The sequence below is a fragment of the Tamandua tetradactyla genome, chromosome 3, assembly GCF_023851605.1.
Source record: "Tamandua tetradactyla isolate mTamTet1 chromosome 3, mTamTet1.pri, whole genome shotgun sequence".
Lineage (NCBI taxonomy): Eukaryota > Metazoa > Chordata > Mammalia > Pilosa > Myrmecophagidae > Tamandua > Tamandua tetradactyla.
In genome coordinates, this window is record NC_135329.1 from 210,640,163 (window position 1) to 210,660,650 (window position 20,488).

Below are 20,488 nucleotides of genomic sequence, written 5' to 3' on the forward strand. Positions count from 1 at the left end.
TCACCATGTGAGGTGCTACACAAGAAAGATTATTAATCTTTGTTATTTAAATTAATTAAATTTAAAAGATTGATTATATTTATTAATTAAATTAATTAGGAGTGTTAATCTTTGATATCTAAACTAATTCATTTAATTAAAGCTTTAAAAACAAGTTGTGAGCCTTTGTTGTGCGCTAGGCAGATGAAGAGACTTTCCAAGCATCACCTCTCTCAATTCTTATAACAATCCCATGAGGTGGGAACTGGTAACATTCCCATCATAGAAATGAAGTAAAAGGTACTGGAAAATAAAGTTTTTCCTGGCTTAGACAGAAAGTGACCCAGATTTGAACTCTGATAGTCAGGCTTCAGGACCCAGACTCTTAACCCCTAATTCTATCCCACGTCTCCAAAGCCAAGCAACTGCTTGGGTGTCTGTCATCCTTCATCTCTTCCCCCTTGCTCTCCTTTCTTTCCTTCCTCTTTCTTTCTAAAAGTATGTTTTTAGCAACTTTTGTGTGTCTGGCACTGGTGCCATTACAATGAGTGAAACAAAGACTGTGTGCTACTTTGCCTACCCAATCTGCATTCTCTGCTTCCTAGCAGACTGCCCAGTTTTGTAGTGGGTAAAGCTCCCTTTCAACTTGGAGTGGTCATGAGACATAGTCCTAGCCTGTTGTTGACAGGACGACATGAGAATTAAGACAGACACAGATTTCTGAAAATGGGAGCAGGGGGCTCTTAAACTTTTAGAGCCAAGAACCCTTTGCTTATTTTGCTCCAGCTATTTATTACTTCAAAAGGCAGGAGGAGGTAACATCAAGTTAATCTTTAATGTTAATTACAATTACGCCAATATGTAAAATACAAGAAAATGCAAAAACTTTTAAGCCAAATTGTTTATCTGTGACATCTCTTCAAAGAATAGCAGCTTCTAGGCCCCAGCCCTTTTACCCTTCAAAGCTTCCTTATAGAAGACATGCAGCCTGCGGTGTTCCGGTGTTCCACAAGAGCTATGTGACCCAGTGTTCTGGGTCACCACCTTAAGGTTTAGCCTGAAGGTCAAAATGTCTGTTTCCCACACTAGTCTGTGAATAATAATGACAGCTAATACCTAATGCTGACTGGATCCCAGGTACTGTTGCAAGTGCTTTGACATACGTGAGCTCACTTAATTAAATGCCCACAACCACTGTGTGAGGTAGGTGTCCTTAAAGCAGAAGCTATTGGGTAGGGGTTTCTGGGAAAGTTCTTTAAAAGGAGTTACTGGTCATTTTGTCCTTTGCTTCTCCTTCTTATCCACCTGAGATGTAGACATGAAAACTGAAGCTCTGGGAGCCAGTAAGAGTACAAGGAGGCAGATTCTCACCATAGAGAGACAAGGTTCCTAGATTCCTGATGACTTCATAGAACCACCATACCAGCCCTGGACATTCTGCCCTTTTGACTGCTTCTCCTTTGCCTTTTCTGCAAAGGTAAAAGAATCCCTTTTTAAGCCACTCTTTGGTAGGGTCTTTGTTGCTTGTAACAATACAATTCTTAGTTGGGACATAAGCACTAACCGTGAGAAACTCAAAGTGGGTAGAAAAGAGAGATTTTTTTAAAAAGACAATAAATCTTTTTAAAGATTTATTTAATCTTTAAATAAAGATTAAATTGCCTGGGGCTTAGAGCCAGTGTGAGTGGGATGAATAGTTGGAGAATGGGAGATTTGGGGGGCAGTGATACTGCTCTGTAATGGTAAATACATGACATTATGCATTTGTCAGAACCCATAGGCCTAATGTAAACTATGGACTTTAGTTAATAATAATGTATCAATATTGGTTCATTAATTGCAGCAAATGTACCACACTAATGCAGGAGGTCAATAACAGAGGAAATCATTTGCAAGAGGAAAGCAAGTATATGGGAACTCTCTGTACCCATTGTTCAATATTTTTGTAGACCAAAGCTGCTCTAAAAAGAGTCTATTAATTTTTAAAGGCATATATGCAATGAGGAAAGTTTGATTAGTGTGATATTCTTCCCTTTCATGTGCAACCTATAAATAAGTTAAACAGCACAAACCCAGTGAGGCAACTGGTACCATCCGAGATGTGAATGCTATTTAACAGAGGGCCACTTCAGAGTGATGGGGAGAGACTGTGCAAGTGACACTCCCTAGAATATTATTTTCTTGTTAAAATTTGGAGCAGTCCATAAAACCCTACTCCTTGTGACATTCCTGCATCTTAGTAGGCTCCCCCTGGGTATTCACAGGTGATCTCTTTGCAGATCAGAAACAGTTGTTCTTTTAAAAGTTTTTTTAAACATAACAACAAACAAACGCAAACATTCTTACCATACAGTCATTCCATTCTACATACATAATCAATAATTCACAATATCATCACATAGTTGTGTATTCATCATCATGATCATTTCTTAGAACATCTGTATCATTTCAGAAAAAGGAATAAAAAGAAAGCAGAAAAATTCATACATATTGTGCTGGTTTGAAAGGATGTATGTACTGTAGAAAAACCGTGTTTTAATCCTAATCCCATTTTGTAAAGGCAGCCATTTCTTCTAATCCCTATTCAGTATTATGGGTTTGAAAGTGAAATTAGATCATCTCCCTGAAGATGCAATTTAATCAAGAGTGATTGTTAAAATATTCCAGTTTAGGTGGAGGTGTGTCTCCATTCATTTGGGTGGCTCTTGATTAGTTTACTGGAATCGTATAAAAGAGGAATCATTTTGGAGAATGAGAGAGATTCATAGTGAGCAGAGAATGCTGCAGCACCTCTGAAGCAGAGTCCATGAGCCAGCAACCTTTGGAGATGAAGAAGGAAAATGCCTCCCTGGGAGCTTCATGAAATCAGAAGCCAGGAGAAGCTAGCAGATGATGCCTTGTTTGCCATGTACCCTTCCAGCTGAGAGCAAAACCCTGACTATGTTCGCCATGTGCCTTCTCACTTGATAGAGAAACCCTGAACTTCATTGGCCTTCTTGAACCAAGGTATCTTTCTCTGGATGCCTTAGATTGGACATTTCTGTAGACTTGCTTTAACTGGGATATTTTCTTAGCCTTAGAACTGTAAACTAGCAACCTATTAAATTGCCCTTTTTAAAAGCCATTCCATTTCTGGTATACTACATTCCACCAGCTAGAAAACTACACATACCATACCCCTTTACCCCTCCCTTTCATTGATCACTAGCATTTCAATCTGCTAAATTTATTTTAACATTTGTTCCCCCATTATTTATTTTTAATCCGTATGTTTTACTCATCTGTGGAAAAGGTAGATAAAAGGAGCATCAGACACAAGATTTTCACAATCACACAGTCACATTGCAAAAGCTTTATCATTTTCCAGTCATCTTTGAGAAACATGGCTACTGGAACACAGCTCTACATTTTCAGGCAGTTCCCTCCAGCCTCTCCATTACACTTACTAAAACGATGATATCTGTTTAATGCATAAGAATAACTTCCAGGATAACCTCTCGACTCTGTTTGGAATCTCTCAGCCATTCACACTTTATTTTGTCTCATTTCACTCTTTCCCTTTTTGGTCAAGAAGGTTTTCTCAATCCCTTGATGCTGAGTCCCAGCTCATTCTAAGGTTTCTGTCCCACGTTGCGAGGAAGGTCCACACCCCTGGGAGTCATGTCTCATGTAGACAGGGGGAGGGTGATGAGTTTGCTTGTTGTGTTGGCTGGAGAGAGAGGCCACCTCTGAGCAACAAGAGAGGTTCTCTTGGGGGTGACTCTTAGGCCTAATTTTAAGAAGACTTAGCCTATCCTTTGCGGGGTTAAGTTTCATATGAACAAACCCCAAGATTGGGGGCTTAACCTATTGCTTTGGTTGTTCTCACTGCTTGTGATAATACCAAGAATTCTCCACTTGGGGAAGTTGAATTTTCCCCCTTTCTCACCCTTCCCCAAAAGGGACTTTGCAAATACTTTTTAACTCACTGTTTAAATCACTCTGAGATTTATTGGGGTGTCACTCTAGATAAATGTACAAAATCTCATGCCCTACCCAAGTTTCCATGTACTTATGGTGTTCAATAAAGGTGTCCACATAAGTTATATTAGGAACTGCACTAGTCAAGATATAAATTTGGGGACAGTTGTTCTTGCAGATTTCTATTCATGCAGGATTTCAACTAGTAACTGGTGGAAGAAAGAGTTAAAGCAAAAGAAAAAAACGAGGCAAAGCCTCTATGGATAATAATGCAGCAGCTGTGGGCATGGAAACTGAAGCATCCCTGAATTGAGTGCAGGAGCCATGGTTACTGCCAGGGGCTGACCTGGTATGGGTGAATGGAAGGCCAGACATGGGCAGGTGATGCAGAAGCAGCTCCATAAGAGAAAAAAAGAGCTGGACGGGAGCCAGATCTGATAGCGACCCAGACCAAGGTTTCAGCAGTGCCCTGGGAGAGAGGGATGAGTTTCTCTTTGTCCATTTATTCATTCTAAACATATTTAATAAACATCTACTAAGTGGCAGGCACAGGTCTAAATGCAGGAGATGTAATATTGAATGTGACTGGTAAAGTTCCTATGTGAAGCTTACTTCTAAGTTAGATAGGTTGGTGGGAGTTAAAATCACACAGGGTCTTTTGGTTAAGGTAAGGAGTTGGGATGATTCCTAAGTGCAACAGGAAACCATTAGATGGTGTTAAGCGAGAGATGACATGGTGATTTATGCTTGAAAAAGATCCCTCTGACTCATGTGTGCAGGGCAAGAGTAAAAGCAGAAAAACTAGTTGGAACGCTGTTTCTGGAGTCCAGGCAAAATATGATGGTCATTTTGGGTGGGGCACTGTTGGAGTGGAGGGGCAGATCCATTTGGGAAATAAGGGAGGTGTGATGGTCAGGTTCATGTGTCAACTTGGCCTCGTAATGGTGCCTAGTTGTCTGGTCAAGCAAGCACTGGCTTATCTACTGCTGTGAGGACATTTCATGGATTAAATCATGACCAAGTTGATTGCATCCATGGCTGATTACATCTGCAGCTGGCTGAGGGGAGTGTCTTCTGCAATGAATGATGTTTAATCTAATCACCTGAAGGCTTTTAAGGAGAATTCAGAAGAGAGAATCTCTTTTTTTCTCCTTCAGCAAGCCTTTCCTGGGAGTTCGTTGATGACCTTCATGGAAGCAGCCAGCTCATGGCCTGCCCTACAGATTTTGGACTCTTTTGTCCCCACGGTACATGCGACACTTTTATAAATCTCATTTTTACAGATATCTCCTGCTCTGTTTCTCTGGAGAACCCTGACTAATAGAGAAGGACTTGGTGTAGGTTGTTTGGTAGCTTTCTAATGTGTCAACTGGGTGAGACTAGATTTCACTAGTTTTCTTCAGAGTTTCCTTGTGACCCCTTTGTAATCCCCCAATCCTGCCCTCACAATCACATTTTCCTCCACACCTCTGCTCCCCCACTCCCTCCTCCCCAGGCAACTACTGATCTGCTTTTATAGATTAGTATTACATTTTCCAGAATTATTATCTAGATTTAAATGGAATTATACAGTATGGGCTCTTTATGTGTCCAGCTTATTTTATTCACCAAAATTATTTTAGCATCATCCTGTTGTGACGTGTCAGTAGTTCATTCCTTTTTATTGCTGAGAAGCATTCATCAGCTGAATAGATCAGAGTGTGTTAATCCATTCACCTGCTGATGAACATTTGGGCTGTTTCCAGTTTTTTATATTACAAATCAAAGTGTAATGAGGGTGTACAGGTGGCTCATGGTAGAATGCTCACTTTCCATGCAGGAAACCCAGGTCCGATTCCCGGACCATGCACCTTTAAGAAAAAAAGGTGTAATGAGTATTCATATACAGGTCTTTGTACAGAGGTATGCTGTCTTTTCGCTTAGTTAAATTTCAAGGAGCGGCATGGCTGGATAACATGGTAGGTGTATGCTTACTGGGCCGGTTTGAATCTGTGGTAGACCCCAGAAAAGCCCAAAAAATCCTTTCATCATCATTCAATATTGCTGGGTGGGAGCATTTTGATTATTCCCATGGAGATGTGACCCCCCCAATTGTGGGTTGTAACTTTTGGTTAGATGATTTCCTTGGAGGTGTGTCTCCACCCATTAAAGGAGCTTACTGGAATCCTTTAAAAGAGGAAACATTTTGGAGAGAGTCCCTTTGGTAGCGCTTCGAGAAAGCCAGCAGACGCCATCATGTTCGCCATGTGCCCCTCCAGCTAAGAGAGAAACATTGAACTTCATCGGCCTTCTTTAACCAAGGTATCTTTCCCTGGATGCCTTAAATTGAACATTTCTATGGACTTGTTTGAATTGGGACATTTTCTCGGCCTTAGAACTGTAAAGTAGCAACTTATTAAACTCCCCCTTTTAAAAGCCATTCTGTTTCTGGTATATTGCATTCCAGCAGCTAGCAAACTAGAACACTTACCTTTTTAAGAAACTGCCAAACACCCGCCAAGTGACTATTACCATGGTACCACTTCCCATCACTGTGGGAGAGGTTCAGCTGTTCCACATACAGGGCTGGGCAGTCTTTAAGTTTTAGTCGTACTAATAGGAATGTAATTTAAAATGTGGTTTTAATTTGGAATTCCCAAGTTGCTAACAATGTTGAGCATCTTTTTCTGTCTCTTTTTGCCATCTATATATCTTTTTTGTGAAGTGTCAATTCAAATCTTTGCCCATTTTTAATTGGGTCATTTGCTTTCTTATATTGAGTTTTGAGAGTTCTTTATGTGTTCTGTATCCAAATCCTTTATTCGATGTATGCTTTGCAAATATTTTCTCCCAATGTGTGACCTGACTTTTTTTTTCTGTTTTGTAATAGTTTTAGACTGATAGCAAGATTGCAAAAATAGTATGAAGAATTCCCTTAGATACTGCATCCAATTTTACCTTATTGTTAGGTTACTACGGTACTGTTTTAGTTTCCTTGGCTGCTTAAAACAGATCCGATGAAATGGTTCAGCTTAAGCAATGGAAATTTATCAGTTTACAGTTTTGAGGTGGAGAAAGTGTCCAAATCAAGTCATCATTAGGGTGATGCTTTCTTCTTCAAGACCAGCTGCCCGTGATCCTTGATTCCTCTGCCACATGGCCAGGAACATGGAGGCATCTGCTGGTCTCTCCCTTTTTCTTCCAGATTTTGTTGCTTTCAGTTTCTGAAAGTTTTCAGCTTCCATGGCATTATTTTTTCCTCTCTCTCTCTTTCTCTGTCTCTCTCTCTTTGCATTCATTCTATTTATAAAGGGACTTCGGTAATAGGTTTAAGACTTTTCCTGATTGAGGTGGGTCATACCCTAACTGAAGTAACCTCATCAAAAGGCCCTACTTACAATGGGTTTACATGCATAGGAATGATTAAAGAAATGCTTTTCTGCAGTGTATAAAGCTTCTAACCACCACAGGTACATTTGTCATAACTGTTGAACCAATATTGCTTTTGTGCCTTTGTTAAAAATCAGTTGTCCACTTATCTCTGGATCAATTTCTAAACTTTCTAGTGTATTCCATTGATCTATTTGTCAAGACCTTACTGTCTTGATTCTTGTAGCTTTGTAGTATATATTGAAATAAGGTAATATTGCCCTCTAACCTTCCCTTTTTTTTCAAAATTGCTTTGCTTATTCTAAACCTTTATATTTCCATATGCATTTTAGAATCAGTTTGCCAATTTCTAACAGCCCGCCCCCTCTCCCCACCCCCCCAAAATAAGCCTGGCAGTATTTTGTTTGGGACTGTGTTGAATCTTTAGATCAATTAGGGGAGAATTGACATCATAACAATATTGGGGCTTTTCATTCATGAACCACAGAGGTCTAGATGAGGAATGTGGATGCATAGAGGAGAGAGAAAGAAGAGTCTTTGCTGGTGCTTCTAGCAGGCATTGGGCAGGTGGCCACCCCTTCATGTGACCTATCTAGGGAAAGCTATTTAAATAGATGACAGTCAGATTCCACAGAATCCCTGAATGGCCTACGGGTTGTCAATCTTATTTGAGCATTTCAGAGGTCTTGAAGCTTTTCTAATGCCTATGCATTTTCAGAGATGCTTATGATGCATTTCAGAGATTCCACTCCCAGAAAGGTCCATGGTCAGGGGCCTCAAGTCTTTGCTTGGGTTCTGGTTGGGTCCTGCTTGGGTCCAGAAGCCAGTCCCCTTCTGGTACAAATTTTTCCTTTGGGACAAATTCTAAAGGCAGGATCTTTATTCCAATTTACTTATTAACTAAACAAGGGCAGCTTAATCATTCTGTTTCTTAATCATTCATGTTGCATGCCAGCATGATCTCTGGCCAAGGCAAAGATCAGAAGTTATCCTTATTTGAAAAACAAGAGATATCCCAGCAAATATTAGTCATTCATTAATGTTCTTATGAGTAAATCATTGGCAATGAGTATAATTCCCTTTATGAGTGTATGAAGACATGCCCTCTGCTGGGGTAGGTATTATGCCCACATTTCTTCTGCTGACAGCATAGAACCCAAGCAGCCAGATTGCTCTGGGCAGCAGTTGACCCAATGGCTTCTGCAACGTTGGCTGGGTGCCTTCCTGTATGTGTGTTTCTCCTGTTGGCATCTGGCTTTTCTGAGGCAGGCAAGCTGCTGGTCGTCCCCATGGATGGAAGCCACTGGTTTAGCATGCATTCAGTCCTGGAGAAACTCTACCAAAGAGGACATGAGTTGGTCGTAGTCATCCCAGAGGTGAGTTGGCACCTGAAAACATCATTCAACTGTACAGTAAAGACGTATTCAACTTCTTACACGCTGGAGGATTTGAATCGTGAGTTCCTGAATTTCTCCAAATCTCAATGGAAAACTCAAACAGATATGTCTTCTCTCTTAATAAATCCACCCATTATTTTTAAATACTTTTTTTCTCACTGTAGGGGTTTGTTTAATGACAAAAAATTGGTGGAATACTTAAAAGAGAGTTCTTTTGATGCCGTGTTCCTAGATCCATTTGATATGTGTGGCTTCATTGTTGCCAAGTATTTTTCACTCCCATCTGTGGTGTTCAGCAGGGGACTGTTTTGTCATTATCTTGAGGAGGGGACACAGTGCCCCAGCCCTACTTCCTATGTTCCCAGATCTTTGTCAAGGTTCTCAGATGTCATGAATTTCAGGGACAGAGTATGGAACTCCATCTCTCACTTGGAGGAGCATTTCCTTTGCCAGTATTTTTTCAAAGATGTTTTAAAAATGGCCTCTGAGATTTTCCAGATGCCTGTCACAACATATGATCTCCACAGTCAAGTCTCAATTTGGCTGTTACGAACTGACTTTGCCTTTGACTATCCCAAACCTGTCATGCCCAACATGATCTTCATCGGCGGCATCAACTGCGTCCCGGTAAAGCCACTGCCAAAGGTAAGCTGCCTCTCCTTTAGGATTTTTAAAAATAACTGGCTGAGCACCTAAAAATGTAAAAAACAAATAATAAAAAGAAAATAGGGTCCATACCTGAACTGTGATTTGTCATTTACACTCATCACATTTGTAATTTACATCTGGTTTAATGAATTATTTTGTGCCGATTTGTTTAATTGTGGTCTCACAAATTTTGTAAAGTGGTCCCCTTTGATATTTATGTATGTATAACTGATGGCTTTCCAGACTGCTTTTTTAAGGCTTCAATTTGAAAAATACTGAAAAATGCTGTCAGAAGTGAAATTTCTCTTCTTACTATTATGTTGCCACCATATGAAAATGCTCTTAACTGGTCTTGCACGTCTTTTCCAGTTTTTCTGAAATTATTTCATATATATATCTACAATTATGATGTAAAGTTCACACTCCATTTTAGTTAGATAAAAAAATCTAGAATCCGGCTGGACACTTTGCTCTTTACTTTGTGCTTTGACTGAATAAACTGTAAACTAAATTCAAGTAAAGAATTCTATAAAATGAGTCAAAAGAAGGCAATAATTCATTTCACTCTGAGTGTAAGGATGTCTGTGATTTATTGGCAAGTAAAAGTCCAAAGATCAAAGTCAATGTTGATAGATATGTGGGCATCTTCCACTTTTTTCTCTTGTAAACAAGACTGTGCTAAACAAACAAAATACCTTCTTTACATACATATATTTCTGTAACTCGCTCTTATTTCTAGAGTGCTAGGGGCAGGGTCTCTGGGTCAAATGGTATATACCTTTTACACCTCAGTAAATCTGACATGATGCTTTCAAAATCTTGAGCAACCTCCTGATTTGACCATTGGTACATGAGAGGTCTGGTTTTTCTGTATCCTCTCCAGCTCTGGATAATGTCAGTCTTAAATGTTGGGCAGTTTTTCTGGGCAGAAAAAATTCTCCAAAGCTGTTTCAGTTTTTATTTCCTATTTTCATAGGTATTGTGGCCACATGTATTTCTTTTCTAGTGCATTGTGTGGTCACATCCATTCATCATTTTTATAGGGCTGTATGTCTTTTTACAACTAATTGATGTAAGGACCTTGAGTATTAGCTCCTTCTGTGTGCTGCTGATTTTTTTCCTTGGCTGTTCTTCATCTTTTGGTATCTCTTGTCACATATAATTCTTATTTTTGAGTAATCAAATTTACCAACTTTGTCCTTAATGGTTTCTTTGCTTCAACTTGTTTGGGTCTGTCCAAACCTATAAAAGCATTTTCTCTATATTTGTTTTAATGCTTTAATTCATCCAGTATCAATCATTTTATTTTATTTTATTTTTTTAATCAAGAAAGCTTTAATTTATACAGCTAAGTAACAATCTAACTTTTTTAAAAAGTGGATAGTCAATTGTTCAACGTGATTTAGTTAAAAAATACATTATTCACCCACTGACTTGAAATGCTTCTTTACATCATATATTGCAGTTCTGTATCTTTTTGCAACTGCTTCTAAACTCTCACTTGTGTTTCATGACTCTACTCATCTATTCATTTATCAGGATCATACTCTTTTGAATATATTGGCTTTGTAGTAAATTGTAATATCTGGTAAGGCAAGTCTCATACTCTCTATTCTCTTTTCCAAATGTTCTTGGAATTCACAGAAATCTCCTTCATAAAATTTAAAATTGTTTGTCCAGCTAAAGAAAATAAAAACAAACCAGTAGGGTTTTGTTAATATTACAGGAAATGTTTTTATTAACTTGAGAAAATTGCCGTCTTTTCACTAAGTCTTCCTACTCAGGAATAAAGTATTGCTCTCACTTTTTTCAAAATTTGAGAAGTGGTAGGTTTATAGAAAATCATTCATAATAGTATTTCTCTTTATTTATTCAGTCCCATAAACTGACAGTAAAATTTAACAATTTTAGAAATCTTTTATTTTCTTATTTAAATTTACTCTGGGTGTTTTGTTATTTTCAAACGATTGTTGACAGGACATTTTCCCCTTTTCTATTTTGAATTTATTATTATTCATTAAAGGACAACTGATAGATGCTACAACATTGGTAAACCTTGAAAACACCATGCTAAATGAAAGAAGCCAGACATAAAAGGCTACAGATTGTGTGATTCCGTTTTTATGAGATGCTCAAAATAGGCAAATGCATGAAGACAGAAAGCAAATTCATGGTTGACCAGAGCTGGGTAAAACTGAAATGGAGAGGGACTATTTAGTGGGTACGGGGTTTCCTTTTGGGGTAATGATGGTTGCACAACATCATAAAGGGTACTACTGAATTATAATAAACCACTGTAATACTGAAGTGATTAAAGTGGTATGATGAGGGAATATAATGGTAGTTCCATGGGAGAATTGTTGCCTGCCATGTGGGAGACCTGGGTTCAATTCCCGGCCCATGCATTTCCCACCCACCCCCCACACACACACACTCAAAAAAACCACAAAAACAAGCAAACAAACAAAAAATTCAAGGAATGGTACAGCAATAACAGGATACTCACATGGAAAAAGAATGAAATGTGACCCCCTCTCACACACACACAAAAATGTTATAGTGAATTTTATGTTAGGCCTATTTTACCAAAATTTAAAAAAGAGAGAAAAAAATGTCTTTTAAACATTGGTTTGTTTGAATCAAGATACATGCATACAGGCACCATGGAGGTGAGAAAGTGGTGGTATAATATATTTAAGATTCTGAAAGAGAAATATTTCCAGCCAAGAATTCTTTATCCCACAAAGTTGTCCTTCAAAAGTGAGGGAGATATTAAAATCTTCACAGACAAACAAATGCTGATAGAATTTGTTAACAAGAGACTGGCCCTATAAGAAACACTAAAGGGAGTTCTGTTGGCTGAAAAAAAAAAGAGGAGATGTCTGGAGGAGGGCACAGAATTGAAGAGTATTAGGAAAGGTGACTTAAAGGATAGAAATAGAGAGGGAAATATATAGGTCTGACAAATAAAACCAAAGGATAAGATGGTAGATTCAAGAACTGCCTTTACAGAAATAACTTAGAATATTAATGGATGAAACTCACCAAGATACAGATTGACAGAATGAATTAAAAAATATGATTCAGCTGTATGCTATTTACAAGAGACTCATCTTAGACCAAAGGATACAAATAGATCGAAAGTGAAAGGTTGGAAAAAGATCTATGCAAGCTGTAACCAAAAGAAAGCAGGAGTAGCTATACTAATATCAGACAAAAGAGATTTTAAATGCAAAGATGTCATAAGAGCAAGGAAAGACACTACAAATTAATAAAAGGGACAATTCACCAAGGAGAAATAACAATCATAAATATTTATGCAATAAAATCAAGGGGCTCCAAAGTACCTCAGGCAAATATTGGCACAACTGAAGGGAGCAATAGCTGTTTGAACAATAAGAGTGGTAGACTTCAACACCCCACTCTCTTCTACAAATAGAACAACCAGACAGAGGATAAATGAGGAAATAGAGATGCTAAACAATGTGATAAATGAATTAGACCTAACAGATATATATAGATCATTACACCCCAAAACACTAGACTATACATTCTTCTCTAGTGTTCATGAAACATTCTCCAGGATAAATATGTGCTGGGGCACAAAGAAAGGTCTTAATAGGGCGGGCCACGGTGGCTCAGCAGGTAAGAATGCTTGCCTGCCATGCCCGAGGACCCGGGTTTGATTCCTGGTGCCTGCCCATGTAAAAAAAAAAAAAAAAAAAAAAAAAAAAGTCTTAATAAAGTTTAAAAGATTGAAATTATTCAAAGCACTTTCTCTGACCATACTGGAATGAAACTGGAAATCAATAATACCAAAGAAGCAGAATTTTCACAAATATGTGGAGATTAAATAACAAGGTCTTTAAAACTCAGTGGGCTAAAGAACAAATTGCAAGGAAATAAGTAAATATCTGGAGATGAATGAAAGTGAGAATACAACATAACAGAATTTATGGGATATAGCAAAGGCAATGCTAAGAAGGAAATTTATTGCCCTAAATGCCTATATTAAAAAAGAAGAAAGAGCAAGAATTGAGGACCTAACTGTTCACCTGGAGGAACTAGAGAAAGAACAGCAAACTAACCCCAAAGCAAATAACAGAAGAGAAATACCAAAAATTAAGGCACAAATAAATGAGTTGGCGAACAACAACAACAAAATAAAAAGAATCAATAAAACCAAAAGTTGATTCTTTAAGAATATAAATGAAAGTGATGAACCCATAGCCAGGCTGATGAAAAGAAGAGGATACAAATACATAAAATAAAAAATGAGAGGGGTATCATTACCATGGACCCTGTAGAAATTAAAAAGAAAAAAAAAACCATAAGAGGATACTATGAACAACTATATGCCAACAAACTAGACAATTTATATGAAATGGACAAATTCCTAGAAGCACATGAACAATCTACATTGACTTGAGATGAAATAGATGACCTCAACAAACCAATCACAAGTAAAGAGATTCAATCAGTCATAAAAAATCTTCCTATAAAGAGGCTTCAAAGCGGAATTTTACCAAACATTCCAAAAAAGAAATAACACCATTCCTGCTCAAACTCTTCCAAAAATTTGAGGGAAAAGGAACATTACCTAACTCATTTTATGAAGCTAACATCCCTCTGAAATATCAAAACCAGGTAAAGATACTTGAAGAAAGGAAAACAACAGGCCAATCTCCCTAATGAATATAGATGCAAAAGTCCTTAACAAAATACTTGCAAATGGAACCCAATGGCACAATAACAAAATTATACACAATGACCCAGTGAAGTGTATTCCAAGCATGCAAGGGTTGGTCAACACAAAATTAATCAATGTAATACAATATTTTAACAAGTTGAAAGGGAAAAAGGACAGGATTATCTTGACTGACATTGAAAAAAACATTTGACAAGATTTAGCATCCTTTTCTTATAAAAACACTTCAAAAGGTAGGGATCAAAGGAAATTGCCTCAATATGATAAAAATCACATATGAAAAACCCACAGCTAGCATAATACTCAACAGTGAGAGACTGATAACGTTCCCCCTGAGATCAGGAATGAGAGAAGGATGCCCACTGTCACCACCTCTCTTCAACATTGTGCTAGAAGGTCTAGCTAGAGCTATCAGGCAAGAAAAAGAAATAAAAGTCACCCAAACTGGTAAGGAAGTAGTAAAATTTTCATTATTTGCAGGAGACATGATTCTATACTTGGAAAATCCTTAGAAATCTATGGCATTGCTACTTGAGCTGATAAATAAATTCAGCAAAGTGGTGGGATATAAAAATCAGTAATGTTTCTATAAAGTAATGACCTAACTGAGGAGACAATTAAAAAGAAAATTCCATTCACAATAACAAATAAAAGAATCAAATATTTAGGAATAAACCAGGAATGTAAAGGACCGGCACACAGAAAACTACAAAACATTGCTAAAAAAAGTCAAAGAAGATCTAAATAGGTGGAAAGACATTCCGTGTTCATGGATACAAAGATTAAGTATCATTAAGATGTCAAATCTAACTAATTTGATTTACAAATTCAACGCAATACCAATGAAAATTCCAACAACCTACTTTGAAGACTTGGAAAAGCTATTATCAAATTTGTTTGAAAGGGAAAGAGACCTCAAATAGCCAGAAACATACTAAAAAAGAATGAAGTGGGAGGACTTACCCTTCCTGATTTTAAAGCTTGCTGTAAAACCACAGTGGTCAAAACAGCATGGTAATAGTACAAAGATAGACATATTGATCAATGAATAAAATTGAGAGTTGAGAAATAGACTACCAGATCTATGGTCAATTGATCTTCAACAAGGCCCCCAATCCACTGAACTGTATTAGTATTGTCAATAAATGGGCCTGGAAGAATTAAATATCAATACCAAAGGGATGAAAGAGGACCCCTCCCTCACACCCTATACAAAAATGAACTCAAAGTCAAAGTAGATCAAAGACCTAAATATAAGAGCCAGTACCATAAAACTCCTAAGAAGAAAATATAAGGAAATATCTTCAAGACATAGTAATAGGATGTAGCTTCTTAGGCTTTAAAGCCAAAGCACAGGCAACAAAAGAAAAACATAGATAAATGGGAAGTCCTCAAAATCAAATACTGCTCAGATAATCAGAAAGTATTGAAAAATTCCCTTGAGGGCTTTAAGAAAAAGTCTATTGAAGTATTAAACTTTACCACCGGGGAAAACAGTGATATTGTGTCAAGCATTAGGGACACCCAAATCAATAGATCAAGCCCTTAATCTTGAGGCTTGCTGTTATGAAGCTTATGTATGTAGTGGAGAAGCTTAGCCTACCTATATGTTTGCCTATGAGTTACTTCTGGAAGACCTCTTTTATTGTTCACATGTTGCCTCTCTTTCTCTAAGCTCAACTCTGCAAGTGAAATCATTGCCCTCCTCCCTACATGGGACATGACATCCAGGGGTGAAAGTTTCCCTGGCAGCGTGGGAGATGACTCCCAGAGATGAGCCGGGCCCTGACACTGTGAGATCAACAATGTTATCCTGACTAAAACAGGGGAAAGAAGTGTAACAAATAAGGTATCAGTGGCAGAGAGAGTTCAAACAGAGTTGAGAGGTTACTCTGGAGGTCACTCTTATGCAAGATTCCTATCATAATATGCCAACCCCCAACCAAAACCATTCCTGCCAATCTTAATTTATATATAATTTATGTAATTATATAAGATTCTACGAAAATTCCATGCACTAGGGTAACTTTCCAGAAACCTACAACCCATTTCCAGATGGGTCCCTGAACCATATAATTCCTGAAATACAGAAGGGCCACAGCCTCTCCATAACATCATCTAGTTTCATCCCCCATCCCGTATTATTGAGAGCCCCTTCCAACACGAAAAAGTTAGAATGGGCAGAGCCCAAATTCCCCTAAAGAGTAGGAGAACGATCAAAGTTGATGGTGGGGTTATGCAGAGAAGATAAGGTTTAACAAAAGTATTTTGCTGAATCATTATGTTGATATTTCTTGTAGTTTCCCGTATCTTAGAGCAGCTAGAAGTAAAAACCTAACATTGTGAATTGTAACCCATACCAAACTCTGAAATCTATTCTACAACTAATTGTTGTGCTGTGCTTTGAAATTTATTGCTTTTTTGTTTGTTATTTTTTCAAACATACACGCAAAAAGTCGATTGTGATAATTATTTTTTATCTAAAATCCCTTATCTTTCTGGAAAAAAATGGTTTAGCTAACAGTTATTTAGCATACCTTCATTTAAAACATTAGAAATATTGAGAACTAAAGTGTATAATTCATTGTTAAAAAAGTTACCAAAACTAGTGCTTACCTTTTTTTCATTGTATAAGTTACAATACAAGATGAGCATCTTTTCTATACCCTGGGAAATTGTCATATTCCTGTCTAAATTTGGATGAGATTTCAACATTATAATCCTTGAGCTTTTAATGTTAAGAAATAATCTCCTAGAGTTCCTTTCATGTGAAGTTTTTTTGCCAGCATCACTTCCTCTGGGGCATCTTCATTCTTTTCATCACAACTGCTTTTCCTCATTTATGTTAGTAAGTTCATCTTCATTAAGTTTCTTGCTGTTTCCACGCCAAGAGTGTCTCAAATGGCAGCAATGTCAACATTCCCACAGTCAACTGTTCCTTCTATTACTTCATTTATGTTCAAATTCAGTTTCACTTCCACCATTATTACTTTTCATTTCTTTGGTGCACATCATCTTCCAATTCCTTCTTTTGGTTATCCTGTTTTGTAAAATTTTATGTGGGTTTGCTCAGGCAGAGAGAGATAACAAAACCACATTATTTGCAATCTGTGTGTGAACTGAATGATATAAGCATTTACAGACTGAAAGAAATGATGTAAATTTGTTACTTATCATGATATACATGTTGTCTGCACAGTAATTGTGGTCTGAAAAGCTCCATTACAGTTGATATTCTGGACAAAAAAAAAAAAACTTAAATGCTTCTGTGCCTTAAAAGACTTTGTCAAAAAGGTAAAGAGGCACCAACTCAATGGGAGAAAATATTTTGAAGCCATATGTATGATAAGGGTTTGACATCCAGTATATATAAAGAAATCTTACACTCAACAGCAGAAGAACAAACAACCCAATTATAAAATGGGCAAAAGATGTAAATATACATTTTTTTCCAAAGTGGAAATACAACTGGCTAGAAAGCACATGGGAAAGATGTTCTTCTTCATTAGCTATAAGGAAAATGCAAATCAAAACCACAGTGAGTTATCTCACACCTAGAAGAATGAGTGCCATTTAACAAATAGGAAACCGCAAATGTTGGAGGGATGTGGAAGAATTGGAGCACTTATTCACTGCTGGTGGGCATGTGGGAGTACAGTTGCTTGGAAGACAGTTTGGCAGTTCCTCAGAAAACTAAATATTGAGTTGCCTTACAACTGGGCAATACCACTACTCGTACTTACCCAGAAGAGCTGAAAGCAGTGTCATGAACAAACATTAGCACACTGATGCTCAAAACAGCATTATTCTCAATTGCCAAAAGAAAGAAATGTCCATCAATAGATGAATGGATAAATAAAATGTGGTATACATATACAATGGAATATTATGCAGCAATAAGAAGAAATGAGGTCCTGAAGCATATGACAACATGGATGACCCTTGAGGACATAATGCTGAGTGAGATAAGCCAGACACAAAATGATAGATACTATATGTTTTCACTAATATGAACCCTCTGGAAAATAAAAAAGAGTCTTAAAATGTAGAATAGAGAGGACCTAGACATAGACAGAAACTAGAGAAGGGGAAATGTTTACCTAATATGTACAGAGCAGTTAACAAGGTTGAACTTAACAGTATGGGAATGGGTAGAGGTGGTGGTAGTTCAGTGGGTTTATAAGTAATAGTACCATATTGAAGGTGAACATGTTAGAAAGATGTTGTTTAGAGCCATATTTGTCACCGATTAGCACTACAAATATTTAATAAATAAGTTCTTGCATGAACTACTTCAAGGTATGACACTAGTACAAAGAGTTAATAATAGAGGGATATATGGAAAAAACTACTTATTGCATGCTATGGTCCGTATATAACAGAAATACATCCCTGGTGCCACAACAATACTAGTAAATAATTGGAGGGAGGGGCAAGAGTTAAGGGCAGTTTCGGATTTTCTTTTTGGTGTGGGTGTATCTATCTGTTATTTTTCTCTCTGGAGCAATAAAAATTGCATAAAATTGAGAATGATGATGATTGTACAACTGAATCAGGATACCATGAAATATTGAATTTAAATTTTGGATATAATGTATGCTATATGAATATATCTCAACAAAATCTGCAGATTCAAAATGAATAAATAAACAGAAAGATTCAGGTGCTAGAGAAAATATGGAGGGAGAGGTATCCTATTTAATATTGGTAGGGTATCAGAATGGGGCAGCCCTCCGGAGGTTAATGAAGTGGATCCACAGGAGGGTAAATATAGGGTCACCATATTACTAGGCAATCCTGTTACTGGGAGTAAACTCAAAAGAACTGAAAGCAGGGACTCGAATAGACATTTGCACATTGATCTTTATGGCAATATTATTCATGATACCCCATGGATAGAGGTGGCTGAGGAGTACATTGACTGAGAATCAGAAAGGTGAACTGTGGTGTATTCATATGATGGAATATTGTGCAGATACAGAAAGGAATGAAGTCAGGAATCACACAACAAGGTGAATGAACCATAAAGACATAATGTTGAGTGAAATAAGCCAGAAACAAATGGACAGATATTTTGTGGTCTCTTATAGAAAATACTTATAAAAAAATTTGGGCCTGAATTGTAAGTTCATACAGTGGTCACATTTATGCCTGAGCTTTAAGTGTTATTTCTAAATTTTGAGATACTATGCTATATGTGTATAACCTGATATTATCCTGGAACTTTGGGTACCTGTGTGACACTTAAATCTCAGAGATGAAGATCTGTAGCTCTGAAAGTCAGCATTCCTACATACAGCAGCTGCTAAAGAAGCTAGAAAAGAGATCAGTCTTCAATTAGTGATAAGAATTAAGCTGAACTGGTTGAGATTCAGGTAAATCAGAATACCGGCTAAAGTATGATATTGTCCATATTTTAGGATTTCAACTACTGAATGAGACCGAAAGAAGAGAATTTTATTTTGTCCAAACCTCAACTTTTCTGTAGCACTCAAACTAATTTAACCTGTCTGGCCAGTTCAGTTAAACAACCTAAATACATGGAGCCTAGAATTGGGAATGAGGTCTTGCAATTCTGTATAGCTTAATGTAATACCCCCATACATTCCAGAGTATATTAGGCAGATAATTAAAAAGTACTAGCAAAGTCCCTTGAGGGATGGGAGGAAAAATCTGGAGGTATTAAATTTTCCCATCTTGGATACTCCCTCAAACATTAGGGACTCCTAAGTTAATAAGCTAAGCCCTTGCTCTTGAGGCTTGCTCTTATGAAACTGATTTCTGTAATGGAAATATGTTTTACCCATAATTATGCGTAAGAATTTCTTCCAGAGAAACTCTTTTGTTGCTCAGATGTGGTCTCTCTCTCTCCCTCTCCCTCTCTCAGCCAACTGTGCAATTTAAATCATTACTCTCCCTGCTATGTGGGACATGATATCCAGGGGTATGAATCTCCCTGGCAACATGGAACATGACTCTCAGAGATGAGCCTGGCCCTGCATTGTGGATAGAAAATGCCTACCTGAGCAAAAGGGGGAAAAGAAATGTAACAAAATAACATATCAGTGGCTAAGAGAGGTGAAGTAAATTCAAGAGGCTATTTTGGAAACTTTTTTTTCATGTGAGAATTTATTTATATTTGTATTGTTAATTAGTGCAACACATGAGTCTATACAACCCCTTTCAATCATGTTCACCTTCAATATGGTAAAATTACTTATAGACCCACTAGTGAACCGCCTTCACTTCCATCTACTCCCTTACAATTATGTTCAACCTCATTAGCAAAATTTCACCCATCTCAAGCTTCTGTGTATCCCTAGGTCCCCTATATTCTGTATTATAAACCTCTGATTTTACCTTTACCGTGGTCATAAAAGTGTAATATTACAATATCTATCCTTTTGTGTCTGGCTTGTTTCACTCA

At 37.4% G+C, this 20,488-nt stretch overlaps 1 protein-coding gene and 1 pseudogene across 2 annotated transcripts in view; both read left to right on the forward strand.

Annotated features, from left to right (window-relative positions):
* LOC143678279 (UDP-glucuronosyltransferase 1A3-like) overlaps positions 1–20,488 on the forward strand; it is an 87,290-nt pseudogene that overhangs the window by 1,938 nt on the left and 64,864 nt on the right. Inside the window, exon 2 of the transcript XR_013173136.1 lies at positions 1,290–1,456. The product of XR_013173136.1 is annotated as a UDP-glucuronosyltransferase 1A3-like (transcript). The remainder of the gene's footprint in view (positions 1–1,289; positions 1,457–20,488) is intronic.
* The window catches only part of LOC143678276 (UDP-glucuronosyltransferase 1A1-like), a 161,595-nt gene continuing 149,486 nt past the window's right edge, over positions 8,380–20,488 (forward strand). Inside the window, exon 1 of the mRNA XM_077155499.1 lies at positions 8,380–9,350. Coding sequence (XP_077011614.1) covers positions 8,502–9,350 — 849 coding nt within the window. The 5' untranslated portion in view covers positions 8,380–8,501. The remainder of the gene's footprint in view (positions 9,351–20,488) is intronic.